Consider the following 23,423-nt stretch of genomic DNA (forward strand, 5'->3'; position numbering starts at 1 on the left):
AAATTTAGGGCTGCCCACCGGAGATACGGGCGGGAGCCGTGGACTCTCCTCCCCACGATGGAAATTAAATTATCAGGTAAGCATAATTTATGCTTTCCATCTAAAGGGGAGGAGAGTCCACGGCTTCATTCATTACTATGGGAAACATATACCCAAGCTCTAGAGGACACTGAATGAAACCGGGAGGGTAAAGGCGGACCCGTAAACTGAGGGCACCACAGCCTGTAGAACCTTTCTCCCAAAAATAGCTTCCGCAGAAGCAAAGACGTAAAATTTGTAAAACTTTGTGAAAGTATGCAAGGAGGACCAGGTAGCTGCCTTACAAATCTGCTCCATAGAAGCCTCATTTTTGAAGGCCCGAGATGAAGCCACTCATTGGCGAGGCGTATCAAGCTCCTCAGCCAAAAAGACAAAGTAGCAGAGGCCCGCTGACCCCTGCGCTTCTATGTATAGACTACAAAAAGAGAGTTAGATTGTCTGAAATCCCTAGTCGCCTGAAGATAGAACTTCAAGGCACGAACCACATCCAGATTATGAAGTAGCCTCTCCTTAGAAGAAGAGGGGCTAGGACACAAAGAATGAACAACTATTTCCTGATTGATGTTACGGTCAGACACCACCTTGGGAAGAAATCCCAAGCCAGTGCGAAGAACAGCCTTATCCACGTGAAACACCAGATAAGGGGGCTCATGACTGCGGGCCGATGCAATGGCTAACAGGAACAGAACCTTCCAAAACAGGATCTTTATCTCAAGAGAATGCATAGTCTCAAACATAGAGTCCTCTGTAAAACTTTAAGAACCAAATTCAAGCTCCACCGTGGAGAAGACTGCCTAAACACAGGCCTGATTCAAGACAGGGCCTGAACAAAGGATTGAATGTCAGGGAGCTCAGCAAGCTTCCTATGGAACAACACTGATAGAGCCGAGATCTGTCCCTTCAAGGAACTAGCGGCAAGACCCTTCTCCAAACCCTCTTGGAAAAAAGACAAAATCCTCGATACCTTCACCTTGTGCCAAGGATATCCATGTCTCTCACACCAGGACAAGTAAACTCTCCACACCTTATGGTAGATGTGTCAAGTGACTGGCTTCCTCGCCTGAACTAGAGTATCAATCACGGTTTCAGAAAAACCTCTCTTGGCTAAGACTAGGCGTTCAATCTCCACGCAGTCAGCCTCAGAGAATCTAGATTCTGATGTTGAAAAGAACCCTGTTCCAGCAGGTCCCTGCGACAGGGTAACCTCCACGGCGGAAAGGATGACATCTCCACCAGATCTGCAAACCACGTTCTCTGCGGCCACGAGAAGCAATCAGAATGGACAACGTTATCTTCTGCTTTATGCGTGACACTATGCGAGGATTGAAGTGGTAACGGAGGAAAAATGTACACTAGACTGAACTCCCAAGGTACGGCCAACGCATCTATTAGCTCCGCTTGGGGGTCCCTCGACCTTGATCCGTTTCGGGGAAGTTTGCAATCAGGACGCCATGAGATCAATTTCTGGCGTCCCCCATCTGAGACAAATCTCCACAAACACCTCGGGGTGAAGAGACCATTCTCCCAGATGAAATGTTTGCCTGCTAAGAAAGTCCGCTTCCCAGTTGTCCACTCCAGGGATGTGGATCGCTGAAATCTAACAGCCATGGGTCTCCGCCCACTCCAGAATCCGAGACACCTCCCTCATTGCTAGGGAGCTCCTCGTACCCTCCTGGTGATTGATGTATGCCACCGAGGTAACAACCATGGGTCTCCGCCCACTCCAGAATCCGAGACACCTCCCTCATTGCTAGGAAGCTCCTCGTACCCTCCTGGTGATTGATGTATGCCACCGAGGTAATGTTGTCCGTCTGGAACCTGATGAAGTTGCATTCCCCCAGACAGGGCCACGCCTTCAAAGCGTTGTATATCGCTCGCAGTTCCAGGATATTTATCAGAAGAAGAGACTTCAGCTGAGACCATTTTCCCTTTGCCATCCTGGCACCCCAAACAGCTTCCCATCCCGTCAGACTCGCGTCCGTGGTCACAATTTCCCAGGATGGTCTCACGAAGGATGTCCCCATGGACAACTGGACCGGACAGATCCACCAAGAGAGGGAAGACCGAGCCCGCGCATCCATGGATATCAGCTGTGACAGATCGGAATGATCGCCATTCCACTGCCTCAACATGCACAGTTGAAGAGGTCTGAGATGAAATCTTGCGAATGGAATGACGTCTATGCTGGAGACCTTGAGCCCAATCACCTCCATACATTGAGCCACTGAGGGACTCCTTGAGGACTGAAGGGCAATACACGTGGACGCAATCTTCCTGCGTCGCTGATCTGTGAGGAATATTTTCATGGACACTGAGTCTAGTATCGTGCCCAGAATTTCCACCCTGGTGCTGGGAACCAGGGAGCTCTCCGAAATTAATCTTCCAACCGTGAGATTGAAGTAACAGAAGCAGAGCCCTTGAGTTCTGCCAGATGAAAGGATGTCGCCTGAACCAGAATGTTGTCCAGGTAGGGCGCCACCGCAATACCCCTGGATCTGGCCACTGAAAGCAGCTTTTGGAGTCGTCGCCAGACCGAAGGGAAGGGCCACAAATTGAAAATGTTGGTCCAGAAACACAAATCTGAGAAACTTGAAGTGGTCCCTGTGAATTGGAACATGCAGTTAGGCATCCTTCAAGTCTATTGTGGTCATGAACTGCCCCCTCTTGAACTAGAGGCAAAATGGACCTGATCGTTTCCATTTGAACGATGGAACGGACAGGAACTTGTTTAAACACTTTAAATCCAGAATCGGGCGGAACGTGCCCTCCTTCTTTGGAACCACAAACAGATTTGAATAGTACCCTAGACCCCTTTCTGCATGGGGTACTGGTACGAGAATGCCTAGAGATGATAGATCCCTCACACACTCTAGGAAGGCCTCTCTCTTTTCCGGCCTTGAAGACAGGTCTGAAACAAGAAATCTGCCCCTGGGCGGAAGGGACCTGAACCCTATCCTTTAACCCTGGGTGACAACCTCCAGAACCCAAGGGTCCTGAACATCCTGCAACCAGGCGTCAGAGAAAAAAAGAGACAGACAATCTACCCCCTACTCAGTCCATAAACCTGTCGGGAGCCACCCCTTCATGCCGATTTTGTTTCAGCGGGCTTCCTGTTCTGCTTAGACTTGTTCCAAGCCTGAGCAGACTTCCACGCTCCCTTAGGTAGGTTCGCCTTCGCAGCGGGCTGCTGGCGTTGGGCCTTGTCCGCGCAAAAGGGACGAAAATTAGAACCCTTAGGCTTAGCCTTCTTATCCTGGGGCAGGAAGGCACCCTTGCCTCCCGTAACCGTTGATATAATCGAGTCCAGGCCTGGACCGAACAAAATCTTACCTTGAAAAAGCAGGGACAATAACCTCAGCTTAGAAGTCATGTCTGCCAACCAAGATTTTAGCCACAGCGCCCTGCGGGCTAAAACGGAAAAACCTGATACCATCTGCATATTGGCGTCACAAATGAAAGAATTGGCAACCTTCAGAGCCTTAATCCTTTCCTGAACTTCTTCGAAAGAGGGCTCACCCTCAATCATCTCGCACAGAGAATCACACCGGCAACCGCGGCGACGGCCACTGCCGGTTGAAAAATAAACCCCTTGTGTTGAAACATTTTCCTTAACATGTTTTCCAAGTTTTTATCCATGGGCTCCTTGAACAACGAGCTATCCTCTAGAGGAATAGTCGTACGCTTAGCGAGAGTGGAGATAACCCCATCCACCTTGGGAATGGTTCCCCACAGCTCAAGCTGGGCCTCTGGAACGGGAAAAGCTTTTTAAAATTAGGAGAAAAGGATGAACCTAATCGCTTCCATTCATGCTTTATAATATTTTGCCATCTTTACAGGAACCGGGAAGGTCTGGGACACCACCCTGTCCTCAAACACCCTGTACAGCTTAGGAATGGTAGGTTCCTCCGGAAGCTTCGGCTCCAGAACCTACAGAGTAGCAAGCACTTGCTTCAGCAAATGCTTTGTCTCCTCCGTCGCAGATCAGACCGGAAGTAAAGCCCTAACAGGACCGACCCTGCCTAAAAGGAGAAAACGCACCAAAAAACTCCCAGAAATTAACCTGTAAGTTCCACCACATTGCCAGAGCCTCATCCCGTACATAATGCAGCAATGACACAAGAATATCATGTATAACCCCCCCGTTCAATAATCCCCTTACCAGGAATATTAACCCTTGATTCTATAAAGATAAAAGGTGCCACACTGTGGCCCTGTCTTCTGTGTTATCAATATAATAAAAAATGAAACAATCTTAGCAGAATCCACGCCGTGGAACAGGAACACGGCCCTTCAAGTGTGACAGGTCGTAGCATCGCTCCTGACATGTACTTGAGAAAGAAGAAGTCTGAGAAACTCGTCATCGCAGATTGCTGTAGGAGCTGTTAATATGAGTCGGGATGGTGTCGAAGAGGAGAGCTCTCCCTGCATCTCCGGACTCTAACTTTCACCCAGGCCCTCAACTGAAAGGCTTGTTAGGGCTACTTAAACTCCCGTCCCATAGCAAAGAGTAGAACTCTCCATAAGAGACCTCCGAAACTTTGGCACCTCTCTGCCATCCTCCTGTGACAAAAGGCAAAGAATGACTGGGGGATGAGGGGAGTGGGGGAGGCATTTAAGCCTTTGGCTGGGGTGTCTTTGCCTCCTCCTGGTGGCCAGGTTCTTAATTCCCATAAGTAATGAATGAAGCCGTGGACTCTCTCCCCCCCCCTTTAGATGGAAATTGATAATAGGAGTAAATTAGAAAGTTGCTTAAAATTTAATGCTCTATCTGAATCACAAAAGAAAGAAAAATTTAGTTCTGTATCCCTTTAAGAAGGATTTTGAGCTCCATTTAACAAGTCACGTAAGGACAAGGTTCACAACTAGGGAACCTGTTTTTCCATGTATGTATAATTTGTAAACTAAAAAAAACAAACAACAATTTTTAAAGGGACTCTGAATACTTATACAAGGCACTGTATATGTAGATATACAATTAGCCACACAGTAATGCAATTATTTGAAATATTCTTCATTAAAAAAAGGCATGGTAATCACACAAAGGATAGAGAGATATTTTGCTTAGATACTACATCACCACTTTTTTTTTTTTTTTATTAACGTAGGGAACGTCTGCCATTTTTAGTCACACTATATAAAACATTTAGAAAAGAATCCAAGTGACTCACCATGGATGTGTCTATCTGAGCCAGTAACCTGGGGTTATTTTGCTCCACGGCTTCCAGGCACTGGAACATGGCTGTCACGTGTGCACTGCTCAAAAGGAAGGCACTATCTAAAGAAAGAGACATGGACAGTCAGAATTTTCCGGCGGTCTTATCATAATATAACAAATGTGCAAATAATATATACAGTGCCCTCCACTAATATTGGCACCCTTGGTAAATATGAGCAAAGAAGGCTGTGAAAAATTGTCTTTATTGTTTAACCTTTTGATCTAATACTCCGCTCATATGGATATCAAACAATTGCAAACACAACACAGTTTTATTAAAAAAAAAAAAAAAACTAATAAAAAAGTATTTGTTAAATGTGTGGCACAATTATTGGCACCCCTATGAATTCATATGAGAAAAATATATTTGAAGTATATTCCCATTGATATTTTACATTTTTTAGAACACGTGGGTGACTAAGAACGGAAAATTGTTCAACCATGACTTCCTGTTTTACAGGGGTATAAATATGAAGCAACACTTAGGCCAAAGCTTAATCATGCATCACAATGGGTAAGACCAAGAAATATCACTGTGATGTGCAGCCAAAGGTTGTTGAGCATCCCAAAATGGGAAGTGGCTATAAGAAAATAGCAAAAACATTGAAAATGCCATTTCCACCATCACTGCAATAATTAAGAAGTTCCAGTCAACTGGAAATGTTATGAATCAACCTGGAAGAGGACATATGTCTATATTGTCTCAACGCACAGTGAAAAGAATGGATCAAGTGGCCAAAATATCTCAAAAGGATCACAGCTGGAGAATTGCAGAAGTTGGTTTCACCTTGGGGTCAGAAGGTCAACAAAACTACAATCCGACATCACCTACATCACCACAAGTTGTTTTTAAGGGTTTCAAGAAAAAAGCCTCTACTCTCATCCAAAAACAAACTAAAGCATCTTCGATTTGCCAGACAATACTGGAACTTCAAATGGGATTGGGTTCTATGGTCAGATGTAAACAAAATAGAGCTTTTTGGCAATAAACACCAGAGGTGGGTTTGGCGCACACAGAGAGGTAGCCATATGGAAAAGTACTTCACCATATATATGGTGGTGACTCTTTAATGTTTTGGTTCTGTTTTTCTGCCAGAGGACCTGGACATTTTGTTAGGATACATGGCATCATGGACTCTATCAAATATCAACAGATATTAAATAAACACCAGACTGCCTCTGCCAGAAAGATTAAAATGGGTTGTGGTTGGATCTTCCAGCAGGACAATGATCCAAAAGATACATCAAAATTAACACAAACATTGTTTACTGATGGTCACCCCAGTAACCTGACTTGAACCCCATAGAAAACCTGTGGGGTGAACTGAAGAGAAGAGAATTCACCAGCCTTGACTTCGAAATTTGAAGGATCTGGAGAGATTCTGTATGGAGGAATGGTCTCAGATCCCTTGCCATGTATTCTCCAACCTCATCAGACTTTATAGGAGAAGACTCAGAGCTGTTATCTTGGCAAAAAGAGGTAGCACAAAGAATTGACTAAAAGGATGCCAATAAATTGTGCCACACATAGCCTTCCAATATTATATATATAGTAGAGGGCACTGCACACACAATATTATATATATATATATATATATATATATATACACACATATAAATACATACATACATACATATACACACACATATACATACACACACACACACATATTGACATACATACAATAAAGAGGTGGCTAATTAGATGCAACAAGGTTATTAAAAATAGTGCTAGATCTTTGTTCATTCTTAGTTAATTGGATGTCTGGGGTATCAAAAACTTAAAGTGATATTAAACAGTATGAGATTGTAATATAAAATGGTTTAATTGTTTTCCTGTAATTTAACTATAAAAATTGTTGGTTTTCTAAATACCAGAGACTCTGTAAAAAGTATTAGGCGCCGACATGTTTAAAGTTAAGTTTTCTCCTTATCCATCGTCGTTCCTGCTGAGGACAATTAGTGAATAAATAAAGCTATATATTAAGTCATCATTGCTTTGAATACATCAATATGTATAGCATGTATTTTCTGTTCAACATCCCTCTAAAAGGAGTTTGCGCAGCAGCTAGGCAATGTAACATTAGATGAGAGACAGATTTGCATAGCCTATCTATTATAGCACATGAATAGCATATATGACAAGTGCAACATTGAAATTCTTTCTACAAGCTGCAATCATATCAATATATGGAACTGCAGCATACACAGACATTTGTATAACAGGCCTATTTCTGATTTTATGTACAAGCACGCACACAATGAACCCATAAAGGCATGAACATAATCAAAAGAATAAAAATAAATAAATATATTTTTCAAAATATCTAGGTTTATATAAAGCTGGACTACAAAAAAGTTGAAATTGTTTATATCAAATATATTCAAATGTCAGATAATCTTTTGTACTATTAAAGTGACACTGTACTCAAACTTTTTTAGTCACACACAAAAAAAAAAAAAAGACAAAACTTTATTCAGGCATAACATTTTAGCACATTCAAATAAGAACCTTTTAAAGTGAAACTAACAAAAATACAGTACATATAACACCCCTGGATAATTATTACGCATTGGTTGATAGGGACAACTCCCCTTACGGTAATGTAAGAAAGATTCAAGCATTCTAACAAGTTCGAAAAGCACATGTCCAATTTATAGAAAAAAGTAAACATTTTAGTACAATGTTCCTTTAAAGTAGCTTTGTAATGCAATTAATCTTTAATAAGCAGTTGATTTTCTACTGCTCTCTCGCTTACTAATATTGTATTATGCTGAACAACCTCTGGCCTGAGATCATATAAATAGGACATCTATGGTGGCTATTCCCATTCTCAAGGGAAGCGGTAGAAACCTTGTCAGCGGACATAGACCTGTATCTAAAGTTCTTTGCTATGATTACAATTCTGTGTAAACAGACATCTGGGGAGTGATATCAAATGATCAAAAAGAAAACTTAGTGCGACACATCATGCTTGTTTTGGGGTGAGACCTTTTCCAGTGACATTTTATATTACTTCCCTAGGTGTCCGTTTTTAACCCCTTAAGGACCAGCGACGTACCCTGTATGTCACTGGCCTTTTTTTGGGACTTGATTGTTTTATAGCGCGGTCTTGCCACCAGCGTTGAGACTGCTCTATTCCACAAAGCCTGCTGGAGGGAGGGTATTAATAGCGTGTTCTTGCTAGACTTGTGCTATTATGTCCTGAAAAACATAATTTATGCTTACCTGATAAATTCCTTTCTTCTGTAGTGTGATCAGTCCACGGGTCATCATTACTTCTGGGATATTACTCCTCCCCAACAGGAAGTGCAAGAGGATTCACCCAGCAGAGCTGCATATAGCCCCTCCCCTCTACGTCACCCCCAGTCATTCGACCAAGGACAAACGAGAAAGGAGGAACCAAGGGTGTAGTGGTGACTGGAGTATAATTTAAAAATAAATACCTGCCTTAAAAACAGGGCGGGCCGTGGACTGATCACACTACAGAAGAAAGGAATTTATCAGGTAAGCATAAATTATGTTTTCTTCTGTTAAGTGTGATCAGTCCACGGGTCATCATTACTTCTGGGATACCAATACCAAAGCAAAAGTACACGGATGACGGGAGGGATAGGCAGACTCTTTTATACAGAAGGAACCACTGCCTGAAGAACCTTTCTCCCAAAAATAGCCTCCAAGGAAGCAAATGTGTCAAATTTGTAAAATTTGGAAAAAGTATGAAGCGAAGACCAAGTTGCAGCCTTGCAAATCTGTTCAACAGAGGCCTCATTCTTGAAGGCCCAAGTGGAAGCCACAGCTCTAGTAGAATGGGCTGTAATTCTTTCGGGAGGCTGCTGTCCAGCAGTCTCATAAGCTAAACGTATTATACTACGAAGCCAAAAGGAAAGAGAGGTTGCCGAAGCCTTTTGACCTCTCCTCTGCCCAGAGTACACGACAAACAGAGAAGACGTTTGTCGAAATTCCTTAGTTGCCTGTAAGTAAAATTTTAGGGCACGAACTACGTCCAGATTATGTAGTAAGCGTTCCTTCTTTGAAGAAGGATTTGGACACAAGGAAGGAACAACAATCTCTTGATTGATATTCCTGTTAGTGACTACCTTGGGTAAGAACCCAGGTTTAGTACGCAGAACTACCTTATCCGAATGAAAAATCAAATAAGGAGAATCACAGTGTAAGGCTGATAACTCAGAGACTCTTCGAGCCGAGGAAATAGCCATTAAAAATAGAACTTTCCAAGATAACAACTTTATATCAATGGAATGGAGGGGTTCAAACGGAACGCCCTGTAAAACGTTTAGAACAAGATTTAAACTCCATGGTGGAGCAACAGTCTTAAACACAGGCTTAATCCTCGCTAAAGCCTGACAAAAAGCCTGAACATCTGGCACTTCTGACAGACGTTTGTGTAACAGAATAGACAGAGCTGAGATCTGTCCCTTTAATGAACTAGCAGATAAACCCTTTTCTAAACCTTCTTGTAGAAAAGACAATATCCTAGGAATCCTAACCTTACTCCAAGAGTAACCTTTGGATTCACACCAGTATAGGTATTTACGCCATATTTTATGGTAAATCTTTCTGGTAACAGGCTTCCTAGCCTGTATTAAGGTGTCAATAACTGACTCAGAAAACCCACGTTTTGATAAAATCAAACGTTCAATTTCCAAGCAGTCAGCTTCAGAGAAGTTAGATTTTGATGTTTGAAAGGACCCTGTATCAGAAGGTCCTGTTTCAGAGGTAGAGACCAAGGTGGACAGGATGACATGTCTACCAGGTCTGCATACCAAGTCCTGCGTGGCCATGCAGGTGCTATCAGAATCACTGATGCTCTCTCCTGTTTGATTCTGGCAATCAATCGAGGAAGCATCGGGAAGGGTGGAAACACATAAGCCATCCTGAAGTCCCAAGGTGCTGTCAGTGCATCTATTAGGACTGCTCCCGGATCCCTGGATCTGGACCCGTAGCGAGGAAGCTTGGCGTTCTGTCGAGACGCCATGAGATCTATCTCTGGTTTGCCCCAACGTCGAAGTATTTGGGCAAAGACCTCCGGATGAAGTTCCCACTCCCCCGGATGAAAAGTCTGACGACTTAAGAAATCCGCCTCCCAGTTCTCCACTCCCGGGATGTGGATTGCTGACAGGTGGCAAGAGTGAGACTCTGCCCAGCGAATTATCTTTGATACTTCCATCATTGCTAGGGAGCTTCTTGTCCCTCCCTGATGGTTGATGTAAGCTACAGTCGTGATGTTGTCCGACTGAAACCTGATGAACTCCCGAGTTGTCAACTGGGGCCAAGCCAGGAGGGCATTGAGAACTGCTCTCAATTCCAGAATGTTTATTGGCAGGAGACTCTCCTCCTGACTCCATTGTCCCTGAGCCTTCAGAGAATTCCAGACGGCACCCCAACCTAGAAGGCTGGCGTCTGTTGTTACAATTGTCCAGTCTGGTCTGCTGAAAGGCATCCCCCTGGACAGATGTGGCCGAGAAAGCCACCATAGGAGAGAATTTCTGGTCTCTTGATCCAGATTCAGAGAAGGGGACAAGTCTGAGTAATCCCCATTCCACTGACTCAGCATGCACAATTGCAGTGGTCTGAGGTGTAAGCGAGCAAATGGCACTATGTCCATTGCCGCTACCATTAAGCCGATTACCTCCATGCATTGAGCCACCGATGGGTGTTGAATGGAATGGAGGGTGCGGCAAGCATTTTGACGTCTTGTTAACCTGTCCTCTGTCAGGTAAATCTTCATTTCTACAGAATCTATAAGAGTCCCCAGGAAGGGAACTCTTGTGAGTGGAACGAGTGAACTTTTCTTTTCGTTCACCTTCCATCCATGTGACCTTAGAAATGCCAGTACTAACTCTGTATGAGACTTGGCAGTTTGAAAGCTTGAAGCTTGTATCAGAATGTCGTCTAGGTAGGGAGCTACCGAAATTCCCCGCGGTCTTAGTACCGCTAGAAGAGCACCTAGAACCTTTGTGAAGATTCTTGGAGCTGTAGCCAATCCGAGTGGAAGAGCTACAAACTGGTAATGCCTGTCTAGAAAGGCAAACCTTAGATACCGGTAATGATCTTTGTGAATCGGTATGTGAAGGTAAGCGTCCTTTAAGTCCACTGTGGTCATGTACTGACCCTCTTGGATCATGGGTAAAATTGTCCGGATAGTCTCCATTTTGAATGATGGAACTCTTAGGAATTTGTTTAGGATCTTTAAATCCAGGATTGGTCTGAAAGTTCCTTCTTTTTTGGGAACCACAAACAGATTTGAGTAAAACCCTTTTCCCTGTTCCGACCGTGGAACTGGATGGATTACTCCCATTAACAATAGTTCTTGTATGCAGCGTCGAAACGCTTCTTTCTTTGTTTGGTCTGTCGACAACCTTGACAGATGAAATCTCTCTCTTGGAGGAGAGTGTTTGAAGTTCAGAAGGTATCCCTGAGATATTATCTCTAGCGCCCAGGGATCCTGGACATCTCTTGCCCAAGCCTGGGCGAAGAGAGAAAGTCTGCCCCCCACTAGATCCGATCCCGGATCGGGGCCCTCAATTCATGCCGTTTTAGTGGCAGCTGCAGGCTTCCTGGCCTGCTTGCCCTTGTTCCAGGACTGGTTAGGTCTCCAGCCTTGTCTGTAGCGAGCACCAGATCCTTCTTGTTTTGGAGTAGTGGAAGTTGATGCTGCTCCTGCTTTGAAATTCCGAAAGGAACGAAAATTAGACTGTCTAGCCTTAGGTTTGGCTTTGTCTTGAGGTAGGGCGTGGCCCTTACCTCCTGTAATGTCAGCGATAATTTCTTTCAAACCAGGCCCAAATAGGGTCTGTCCCTTGAAAGGTAATCCAGCAACTGCCAAGTGGAAAAATAGTGCCCAAACATTTTATTCACCCAGTACCTCAGAAAATGAAAACGATTTTACATTCCAGCAAAAAACGTTTAACATAATTAAGAGTTATTAAAAAGCCTATTGTATTTCTATTAGGCTAAAGACTTACATACACAGTGTAATTCCAGAGAAGTACCATTCTCCAGAATACGAAAATGTAAATTATACATACATGATATAATGTCGGTATGGCAGGATTTTCTCAGCAATTCCATTGTTAGAAAATAAAAACTGCTACATACCTCTTTGCAGAATAAACTGCCCGCTGTCCCCTGATCTGAAGTTTACCTCTCCTCAGATGGCCGAGAAACAGCAATATGATCTTAACAACTCCGTCTAAAATCATAGTAAAAAACTCTGGTAGATTCTTCTTCAAACTCTACCAGAGAAGGAATAACACGCTCCGGTGCTATTAAAAAATAACAAACTTTTGATTGAAGAAATAAAACTAAATAAAATCACCATAGTCCTCTCACACATCCTATCTAGTCGTTGGGTGCAAGAGAATGACTGGGGGTGACGTAGAGGGGAGGGGCTATATGCAGCTCTGCTGGGTGAATCCTCTTGCACTTCCTGTTGGGGAGGATTAATATCCCAGAAGTAATGATGACCCGTGGACTGATCACACTTAACAGAAGAAAAACCTTTAACGACCAGTGACATACAGGGTATATTGTGGTCATTAAGGGGTTAATGTGGAGAAATAACGTTTAGTGTTATGGACGTTTTTCACTTATATTTACACACCAATACTTTTTGTTTTACCTGCAAGTATGGAATTATTATTATTGGTTATTTGTAGAGCGCGAATAAAGAGCCATGTTTATTGACATTCAGCTTACTTAATGTATATTTAATGCCTTGATGTGTTTTTTTTATAAACAAAACTACTGCATCATGTATACTTAAATATATTTCACTTTGCTGTGAATCATTTGGGTGTCTCAGTTGTTAGCAGTGTGTATCCTAATTAGGGTTGAGTCTTAAAACATTGGGTGAAAAATACCTTAACCCCTTAATGACCACAATGTACCCTGTATGTCACAGGTCGTTAAGGTTTTTTTCAGGACATAATAGCACAAGTCTAGCAAGAACACGCTATTAATGCCCTCCCTCCAGCCGGCTTTGTGGAATAGAGCAGTCTCAACACTGGTGGCAAGACCGCGCTATAAAACAATCAAGTCCCAAAAAAAGGCCAGTGACATACAGGGTACGTCGCTGGTCCTTAAGGGGTTAAATAAAGACAGGTTTATACACTATCTTGATATTTTTTTTCTTTGATTTTCTTCTCAGGAAGTTAAGCAAATTGTATAATTTTCTCTATACTATATCACAAATGTAAACTGATCGCTATTCACTTCACCATCCAGGCCCTGAAAATTGTATCCCTTTAATGGAACCCTTGAAAAAATAAGCCACATCTTATTCTTGTAGCTTATGGATAAAGCAATGTTTTTACCTAAGTAAAATTTCCTTGTGTACTGTCTGTTGCCAAGCAGAGCTTTAAGCTGAGTCGAGAGACAATGAAACTGCAGACTGTGCTGTAACCAGAGCTGGCCACTGTCCCCCTCGCTGGCGCCTTCACCATTCCTTTGACTATTCTCTACGAAGAGCAGGAACTAAAGGAAAATAATGTATGAATGAGTTAAACTTACATAAAAAGAGCAAAAGCCGAAATAAACAAAAATAATAATTCCCATTTTACCTCTGGACCCACTGACCATATTTTGTTTTAATAGTAAATAATCTACGTGTACTAATTAACTAAACTATTCAGCCCATCCCACAGCAGACCTGTTTTACATGTGGAGATATATCAGGCTGGAGGCGTTGACTGCTCTTCACAAAATTCCAGTAGTCTTGCTGATTGCAATAGAGCTGTCAAAAATAAAGAGAATAAACCTGAAACCGTCATGTCTTGGAAGTACAGTCTTAAAGGGATATGAAACTCAAACATTTTCTTTTGGGATTCAGACAGAGCAAACTATTCTTAAAAAAAGTTTCCAATTTACGTCTATTACCATATTTGCATCGTTCCCATGATACTCTGTGTTGAAGAGATACCTAGGTAGACACCTGGAGCACTACAAGGCAGGAAATAGTGCTGACACCTAGTCTTCTTGCAAATGGATAACATTCTTGCAAAACTGCTGCCATACAGTGCTCCAGAAATGGGTCGACTCCTAAGCATAAGTCCATGCTTTTCAACCAAAGATACCAAGAGAACATAAGAAAAATTGATAACACAGTAAATTAGAAAGTTGTTTAAAATCACATGCTCTATCTGAATCATGAAAAAAGATTTGTTTTATATACCTATTAATATGTTTAAACAATTAATGTAGGAAAATTGCATATTTTTTATAACAACCAATAGCTTTTAACATTTGCATTTCATATGCTGTGTGATCTGTACCTTGTCACAGATAAGTCCATGCTGAAGAATACTGCTCATATCCCGACAAAGCCTTTGCAGACCCCCATACTTGGACCACACGTTGCGACTGTTGCCCGACACCAGACCTTCTACTGTAGTCTTCAAATTATTCAGAAGTCTCCAGTGCTCAACCCTAAAGAGTAAAAATACAGCTAAAAATGACATTTTCAGTCTCTAAGTACAGATAAATATTTATATAATGTTCGAAACAACCAGAGATTTACTTCCTACATACATAAGTAGAGGGCTCTACTGGAACTATAATGAAGTCAAGCAAAACAATGAGGAACTGAAAAAGAAATTCAAATTATTAAACAGCTATTATATTTATAGAACATATTGGTACACATTTTTCGATGGGACTTTTCCAAGAATACCAACACGATCATATAATAGATGTTCTCAAATAGTACACTCCATAATATGAATAAGGAAACAAGTTTAGAACACCACACCAATATGTACACTCATACTATGTATTTTTATAAAGGAAAGGAAAAAAACAGAAATGAAGTATTGTTTACTTACTAAAGGAATCATTGATTTATATGGAAAAAGAAAAAAGTGGTACAGTTTATTTGAAAGAAGCATAACTTCTTTTCCAATATTTTTTTTTAGTAGAGAGGAAAGAGAGGAGAGAGACTATAGTTGCATTAAAACCAGTACTGCATTGATTCATCATATACCATTTAATAAGGGGTATCAAAGCTCATTGTATACGGGAGCCACTGGCCAAGTGTTCTTCTCCCATGGGGGCCACTTGAACAAAGTGAGTGCTCTGGAACTTGATATAATAGAAACGGGAAGTGACATTTACCCAGGTAGTAGCGCATGGTAGGAGCTGTAGTCCACAATAGACATACACAGAGAATATATATCTTGTAAGTGCCAAGTGAATTGATCATACTGAAACTTCATAAAAAACATAATTTATGCTTACCTGATAAATTCCTTTCTTCTGTTGTGTGATCAGTCCACGGGTCATCATTACTTCTGGGATATAACTCCTCCCCAACAGGAAATGCAAGAGGATTCACCCAGCAGAGCTGCATATAGCTCCTCCCCTCTACGTCAGTCCCAGTCATTCGACCAAGAAACAACGAGAAAGGAGTAACCAAGGGTGAAGTGGTGACTGGAGTATAATTTAAAAGATATTTACCTGCCTTAAAACAGGGCGGGCCGTGGACTGATCACACAACAGAAGAAAGGAATTTATCAGGTAAGCATAAATTATGTTTTCTTCTGTTATGTGTGATCAGTCCACGGGTCATCATTACTTCTGGGATACCAATACCAAAGCAAAAGTACACGGATGACGGGAGGGATAGGCAGGCTCATTATACAGAAGGAACCACTGCCTGAAGAACCTTTCTCCCAAAAATAGCCTCCGAAGAAGCAAAAGTGTCAAATTTGTAAAATTTGGAAAAAGTATGAAGCGAAGACCAAGTTGCAGCCTTGCAAATCTGTTCAACAGAGGCCTCATTCTTAAAGGCCCAAGTGGAAGCCACAGCTCTAGTGGAGTGAGCTGTAATTCTTTCAGGAGGCTGCTGTCCAGCAGTCTCATAGGCTAAACGTATTATGCTACGAAGCCAAAAAGAGAGAGAGGTAGCAGAAGCTTTTTGACCTCTCCTCTGTCCAGAGTAAACGACAAACAAGGAAGAAGTTTGGCGAAAATCTTTAGTTGCCTGCAAGTAGAACTTGAGGGCACGAACTACATCCAGATTGTGTAAAAGACGTTCCTTCTTTGAAGAAGGATTTGGACACAAGGATGGGACAACAATCTCTTGATTGATGTTCCTGTTAGTGACTACCTTAGGTAAGAACCCAGGTTTAGTACGCAGAACTACCTTGTCTGAGTGAAAAATCAGATAAGGGGAATCACAATGTAAGGCTGATAACTCAGAGACTCTTCGAGCCGAGGAAATAGCCATTAAAAACAGAACTTTCCAAGATAACATTTTTATATCAATGGAATGAAGGGGTTCAAACGGAACACCCTGTAAAACGTTAAGAACTAAGTTTAAACTCCATGGTGGAGCAACAGCTTTAAACACAGGCTTGATCCTAGCTAAAGCCTGACAAAAGGACTGGACGTCTGGATTTTCTGACAGACGTCTGTGTAACAAGATGGACAGAGCTGAAATCTGTCCCTTTAATGAACTAGCTGATAAACCCTTTTCTAAACCTTCTTGTAGAAAAGACAATATCCTAGCGATCCTAACCTTACTCCAGGAGTAACCTTTGGATTCGCACCAGTATAGGTATTTCCGCCATATTTTATGGTAAATCCTTCTGGTAACAGGCTTCCTAGCCTGAATCAGGGTATCAATAACCGACTCAGAAAAACCACGTTTTGATAAAATCAAGCGTTCAATTTCCAAGCAGTCAGCTTCAGAGAAGTTAGATTTTGATGTTTGAATGGACCCTGTATCAGAAGGTCCTGTCTCAGAGGTAGAGACCAAGGCGGACAGGATGACATGTCCACTAGATCTGCATACCAAGTCCTGCGTGGCCAAGCAGGTGCTATTAGAATTACTGATGCTCTCTCCTGTTTGATTTTGGCAATCAATCGAGGAAGCAGCGGGAAGGGTGGAAACACATAAGCCATCCTGAAGTTCCAAGGTGCTGTCAAAGCATCTATCAGAACTGCTCCCGGATCCCTGGATCTGGACCCGTAGCGAGGAAGTTTGGCGTTCTGGCGAGACGCCATGAGATCTATCTCTGGTTTGCCCCAACGTCGAAGTATTTGGGCAAAGACCTCCGGATGAAGTTCCCACTCCCCCGGATGAAGAGTCTGGCGACTCAAGAAATCCGCCTCCCAGTTCTCCACTCCCGGGATGTGGATTGCTGACAGGTGGCAAGAGTGAGACTCTGCCCAGCGAATTATCTTTGATACTTCCATCATTGCTAGGGAGCTTCTTGTCCCTCCCTGATGGTTGATGTAAGCTACAGTCGTGATGTTGTCCGACTGAAACCTGATGAACCCCCGAGTTATTAACTGGGGCCAAGCCAGAAGGGCATTGAGAACTGCTCTCAATTCCAGAATGTTTATTGGAAGGAGACTCTCCTCCTGATTCCATAGTCCCTGAGCCTTCAGAGAATTCCAGACAGCGCCCCAACCTAGTAGGCTGGCGTCTGTTGTTACAATTGTCCAGTCTGGCCTGCTGAATGGCATTCCCCTGGACAGGTGTGGCCGATGAAGCCACCATAGAAGAGAATTTCTGGTCTCTTGATTCAGATTCAGAGTAGGGGACAAATCTGAGTAATCCCCATTCCACTGACTTAGCATGCATAGTTGCAGCGGTCTGAGGTGTAGGCGTGCAAAAGGTACTATGTCCATTGCCGCTACCATTAAGCCGATCACCTCCATGCATTGAGCAACTGACGGGTGTTGAATGGAATGAAGGACGCGGCATGCATTTTGAAGTTTTGTTAACCTGTCTTCTGTCAGGTAAATCTTCATTTCTACAGAATCTATAAGAGTCCCCAAGAATGGAACTCTTGTGAGAGGAAAGAGAGAACTCTTCTTTTCGTTCACTTTCCATCCATGCGACCTTAGAAATGCCAGAACTAACTCTGTATGAGACTTGGCAGTTTGAAAGCTTGAAGCTTGTATTAGAATGTCGTCTAGGTACGGAGCTACCGAAATCCCTCGCGGTCTTAGTACCGCTAGAAGGGCACCCAGAACCTTTGTGAAGATTCTTGGAGCCGTAGCCAATCCGAATGGAAGAGCTACAAACTGGTAGTGCCTGTCTAAGAAGGCAAACCTTAGATACCGGTGATGATCTTTGTGGATCGGTATGTGAAGGTAAGCATCCTTTAAATCCACTGTGGTCATGAACTGACCCTCTTGGATCATGGGTAAAATAGTCCGAATAGTTTCCATTTTGAATGATGGAACTCTTAGGAATTTGTTTAGAGTCTTTAAATCTAAGATTGGCCTGAAAGTTCCCTCTTTTTTGGGAACCACAAACAGGTTTGAGTAGAACCCTTGTCCTTGTTCCGACCACGGAACCGGATGGATCACTCCCATTGTTAACAGATCTTGTACGCAGCGTAGAAACGCTTCTTTCTTTATCTGGTTTGTTGACAACCTTGACAGATGAAATCTCCCTCTTGGGGGAGATAATTTGAAGTCTAGAAGGTATCCCTGAGATATGATCTCTAGTGCCCAGGGATCCTGAACATCTCTTGCCCAGGCCTGGGCGAAGAGAGAGAGTCTGCCCCCTACTAGATCCGGTCCCGGATCGGGGGCTCTCGGTTCATGCTGTCTTTGGGGCAGCAGCAGGTTTCCTGGCCTGCTTGCTTTTGTTCCAGGACTGGTTAGGCTTCCAGCCTTGCCTGTAACGAGCAACAGCTCCTTCCTGTTTTGGTGCAGTGGAGGTTGATGCTGCTCCTGTTTTGAAATTCCGAAAGGGACGAAAATTAGACTGTCTAGCCTTAGCTTTGGCCTTGTCTTGAGGTAGGGCGTGGCCCTTACCTCCCGTAATGTCAGCGATAATTTCTTTCAAACCGGGCCCGAATAAGGACTGCCCCTTGAAAGGTATATTAAGTAATTTGGACTTAGAAGTAACATCAGCTGACCAGGATTTTAGCCACAGTGCCCTGCGTGCCTGTATGGCGAATCCTGAGTTCTTAGCCGTAAGTTTGGTTAAATGTACTACGGCCTCCGAAATGAAAGAATTAGCTAGTTTAAGGACTCTAAGCCTGTCCGTAATGTCGTCTAGCGTAGAGGAACTAAGGTTCTCTTCCAGCGACTCAATCCAAAATGCTGCCGCAGCCGTAATCGGCGCGATACATGCAAGGGGTTGTAATATAAAACCTTGTTGAACAAACATTTTCTTAAGGTAACCCTCTAATTTTTTATCCATTGGATCTGAGAAAGCACAGCTATCCTCCACCGGGATAGTGGTACGCTTAGCTAAAGTAGAAACTGCTCCCTCCACCTTGGGGACCGTTTGCCATAAGTCCCGAGTGGTGGCGTCTATTGGAAACATCTTTCTAAATATTGGAGGGGGTGAGAACGGCACACCGGGTCTATCCCACTCCTTAGTAACAATTTCAGTTAGTCTCTTAGGTATAGGAAAAACGTCAGTACTCGCCGGTACCGCAAAGTATTTATCCAACCTACACAGTTTCTCTGGTATTGCAACAGTGTTACAATCGTTGAGAGCTGCTAAGACCTCCCCTAGTAGTACACGGAGGTTCTCCAATTTAAATTTAAAATTTGAAATATCTGAGTCCAATCTGTTTGGATCAGAACCGTCACCCACAGAATGAAGCTCTCCGTCCTCATGCTCTGCGAGCTGTGACGCAGTATCAGACATGGCCCTAGCATTGTCAGCGCACTCTGTTCTCACCCCAGAGTGATCACGCTTGCCTCTTAGTTCAGGTAATTTAGACAAAACTTCAGTCATAACAGTAGCCATATCTTGTAATGTTATCTGTAATGGCCGCCCAGATGTACTAGGCGCCAAAATATCACGCACCTCCCGGGCGGGAGATGCAGGTACTGTCGCGTGAGGCGAGTTAGTCGGCATAACTCTCCCCTCGCTGTTTGGTGAAATTTGTTCACATTGTACAGATTGACTTTTATTTAAAGTAGCATCAATACAGTTAGTACATAAATTTCTATTGGGCTCCACCTTGGCATTGGAACAAATGACACAGATATCTTCCTCTGAGTCAGACATGTTTAACACACTAGCAAAAAACTTACAACTTGGTTATAATCTTTTTTAGCAAAAAACGTACTGTGCCTCAAAGAGGTACTAACGATTAAATGACAGTTGAAATAATGAACTGAAAAACAGTTATTGCATCAAATTTTAAAACAACACAACTTTTAGCAAAGGTTTGTTCCCATTAGTAAAAAACAACACTAATTAAATTTGTACATAAGAAAACAAAACAACGTTTTTTATACACAGTCACTATAAGAATTCTCACAGCTCTGCTGAGAGAATTTACCTCCCTTCAAAGAAGTTTGAAGACCCCTGAGATCTGTCAGAAATGAACCGGATCATGCAGGACATATAAAAGTAGCTGACTGGAATTTTTTGATGCGTAGCAAAGAGCGCCAAAAACGGCCCCTCCCTCTCCCACACAGCAGTGAAGAGAAACGAAACTGTCACAATTAAAGCAAAAAACTGCCAAGTGGAAAATAATGCCCAAACATTTATTCACACAGTACCTCAGCAATGTAAACGATTCTACATTCCAGCAAAAACGTTTAACATGAGAATAGTTATTAAAAGGATTAGTGACCTTAACACAGTAGTTCCGGTGAAATACCATCCCCAGAATACTGAAGTGTATACATACATGTCATTTTAACGGTATGGCAGGCTTTTCTCATCAATTCCATTCAGAAAATAAAAACTGCCACATACCTCAATGCAGATTCATCTGCCCGCTGTCCCCTGATCTGAAGCCTTTACCTCCCTCAGATGGTCGAGAACAGCAATATGATCTTAACGACTCCGGTTAAAATCATAGTAAAAAATCTCTGTCAGATTCTTCCTCAAACTCTGCAGAGAAGTAATAACACGCTCCGGTGCTATTTTAAAATAACAAACTTTTGATTGAAGTCATAAAAACTAAGTATAATCACCATAGTCCTCTCACACATCCTATCTAGTCGTTGGGTGCAAGAGAATGACTGGGACTGACGTAGAGGGGAGGAGCTATATGCAGCTCTGCTGGGTGAATCCTCTTGCATTTCCTGTTGGGGAGGAGTTATATCCCAGAAGTAATGATGACCCGTGGACTGATCACATAACAGAAGAAAGTGACATTTATCCAAGCAGTGCATAATAGCAGTCTACACTGGACAATGAATGCTTGTCTTTATATTTATCTTGTGAGTGCCCATATAGGTCAACTTGTTACACCTCTAACACAACCCTAAAAAAGTTGATGGGGCCAAATTAATGAATTTACCTAATAAACAAAGGAGGGCCAGATTAACCTATTTGAGGGCTGCATATGGCCCCAGGGCCGGTACTTTGAGACCTCTGATTTAATAAGAGTTTCAGCAGCATATAGTTCAAATTGAAATAACTGCAGGTGATAAAGCACACAAGTGCCACAATTAAGCATTTTGGTGATCCTATAAACTTATATGTGCACAGTATGCTGGGAAATGTAGTTCATGCTTGTAGATTGCTAAGCCGCCTAATTTTTTTGCGGCAAAACTGAACAGGGCAGTATGACATGTATTTCAGGCCCAGTGCACAATTTTTAAGGCGCCACGGACTCCCCATCATTCGGGATCATTAAGTACTGCTTTAACATATCCCAAATGAGAGGTTCTGAAGTCTTTCAGACGTTTTGGTACACAGTTGTTGTGCATATTGGATATTGTAAGCAAGCTGAATATGATCTTTTAGGATGAGATCATTAGATATTTATATTTTCTTCCGTTTAAGGTGATTTCATTGGATATTTATAATGTTCCTCTTTTAAAATATATCTCTTTAATTTGACAACTCATATGAAAGTGCAAGAGGCAAGAGCCCCCTAAAACTCATCTAGTAATAAAGATAATGCAATTTCTGTAGCAAATCACTTACTACTTAGAGAAGCATGAGAGCCCTATGTAAAAGAGGATCATTCTCATTCATTTGAAGTGTATTTTGGGCTGGGTATTACAGTGTCCTTTGGTGCTTCTATACCCCATATAATACACTAGGTAGATAACAATAGGGCCGTTTGATGCTTTATTGAAAAGAAGGGGTTTCTCCATTTCAAAACAGTGCTTCATGTCCCTCGGAGTGTTTAATGACAAAAATAGGGGCCTTATAAAAAAACAACCCCTGGTCCTAATAGGGGAGCCGATACATTTCAGGTGATAACCGTGATTATGATTATCACCTGAAAATTAGAGGGAGGTGTGATGCCTTATGCAAAAGAGGGAATTCCCGCTATAACTAAAGCAAATGGGATAGTGGCTTCATAACAGCCCCCTCCCCAGAAAAACTCTTATCTTGTGTGGTACTTATTTCTTGCTGTTATTTACTACATCCAAGGGAAACAAATGACCTCTCAATTAAAAATAGCGCTCAAAGTAAAATGCCTGGTGCACGGTGTTTCAGGTGAGTGACATTTTACAGCAATCACCTGCATACTAGTTGGGTTTGAAACTCTCATTTAAAAAGGGCAAATACCCCTTTTTCGGTTCCATCTCATTAACCCCCCAAAGAAAAAAGAAAGCAGGAACATATGGAAAATGCGTCCGTCTGTGTCCCCAGTTGCCCAAGCAGCCTCAAAGGAATGTTGGCTGCACGAGGCAGCCAAAAGAATCCACCTGGATGCAGCGTAGGCAAATCCAAAGCCTAAAAAAAAAAAAAAAAAAAACACCCGCAAGAAATAAATAAAAAAACGCGTAACTGCCCACACGAAGTATAACAAAAAAAAAAACTAACCTTCCGCACAAAGTATTAAACACCGAAACCGCCAACCCCCACATTGCAAAATAATAAAAGTAACTAACCTCTAATCCGCAAATAACATAATTAAAATATTAACCCCTTAACCGCCAACCCACCACATTGCAATAAACCTAATCAACCCTTAAACCGCCAATCCCCCACATCGCAATAAAGCTAATTAAGCTATTAACCTTTAAACCGCCAAACCCCCACATCGCAATAAACCTAACCTATTAACTCCTAAACAGCCAACCCCCCACAACGCAAATAACTAATTTAATTACTAAGCCCCCTAACCTAACACCCCCTAAATTAACCCCAATACAAAGTTACACTTAAATGAAACCTAACATTAAATTACAAAAAAATAATCTAAAATTACAAAAAATAAAAAAACTCTAAAAATTACAGAAAAAAAT

The 23,423-nt window shown here is 42.3% G+C and overlaps 1 protein-coding gene across 4 annotated transcripts in view; it reads right to left on the bottom strand.

Annotated features, from left to right (window-relative positions):
- The window catches only part of RUBCN (rubicon autophagy regulator), a 222,708-nt gene that overhangs the window by 163,462 nt on the left and 35,823 nt on the right, over positions 1–23,423 (bottom strand). For all 4 annotated transcript variants that reach the window (XM_053710291.1, XM_053710290.1, XM_053710289.1 and 1 more), the window contains exons 2-5: positions 14,552–14,705; positions 13,930–14,013; positions 13,595–13,754; positions 5,208–5,314 (exon numbers count right to left, since the gene is read on the bottom strand). In XM_053710291.1, the coding sequence (XP_053566266.1) occupies positions 5,208–5,314; positions 13,595–13,754; positions 13,930–14,013; positions 14,552–14,705 (505 nt within the window). The remainder of the gene's footprint in view (positions 1–5,207; positions 5,315–13,594; positions 13,755–13,929; positions 14,014–14,551; positions 14,706–23,423) is intronic.

This window comes from Bombina bombina, chromosome 4 (genome assembly GCF_027579735.1).
Source record: "Bombina bombina isolate aBomBom1 chromosome 4, aBomBom1.pri, whole genome shotgun sequence".
Classification (NCBI taxonomy): Eukaryota; Metazoa; Chordata; class Amphibia; order Anura; family Bombinatoridae; genus Bombina; species Bombina bombina.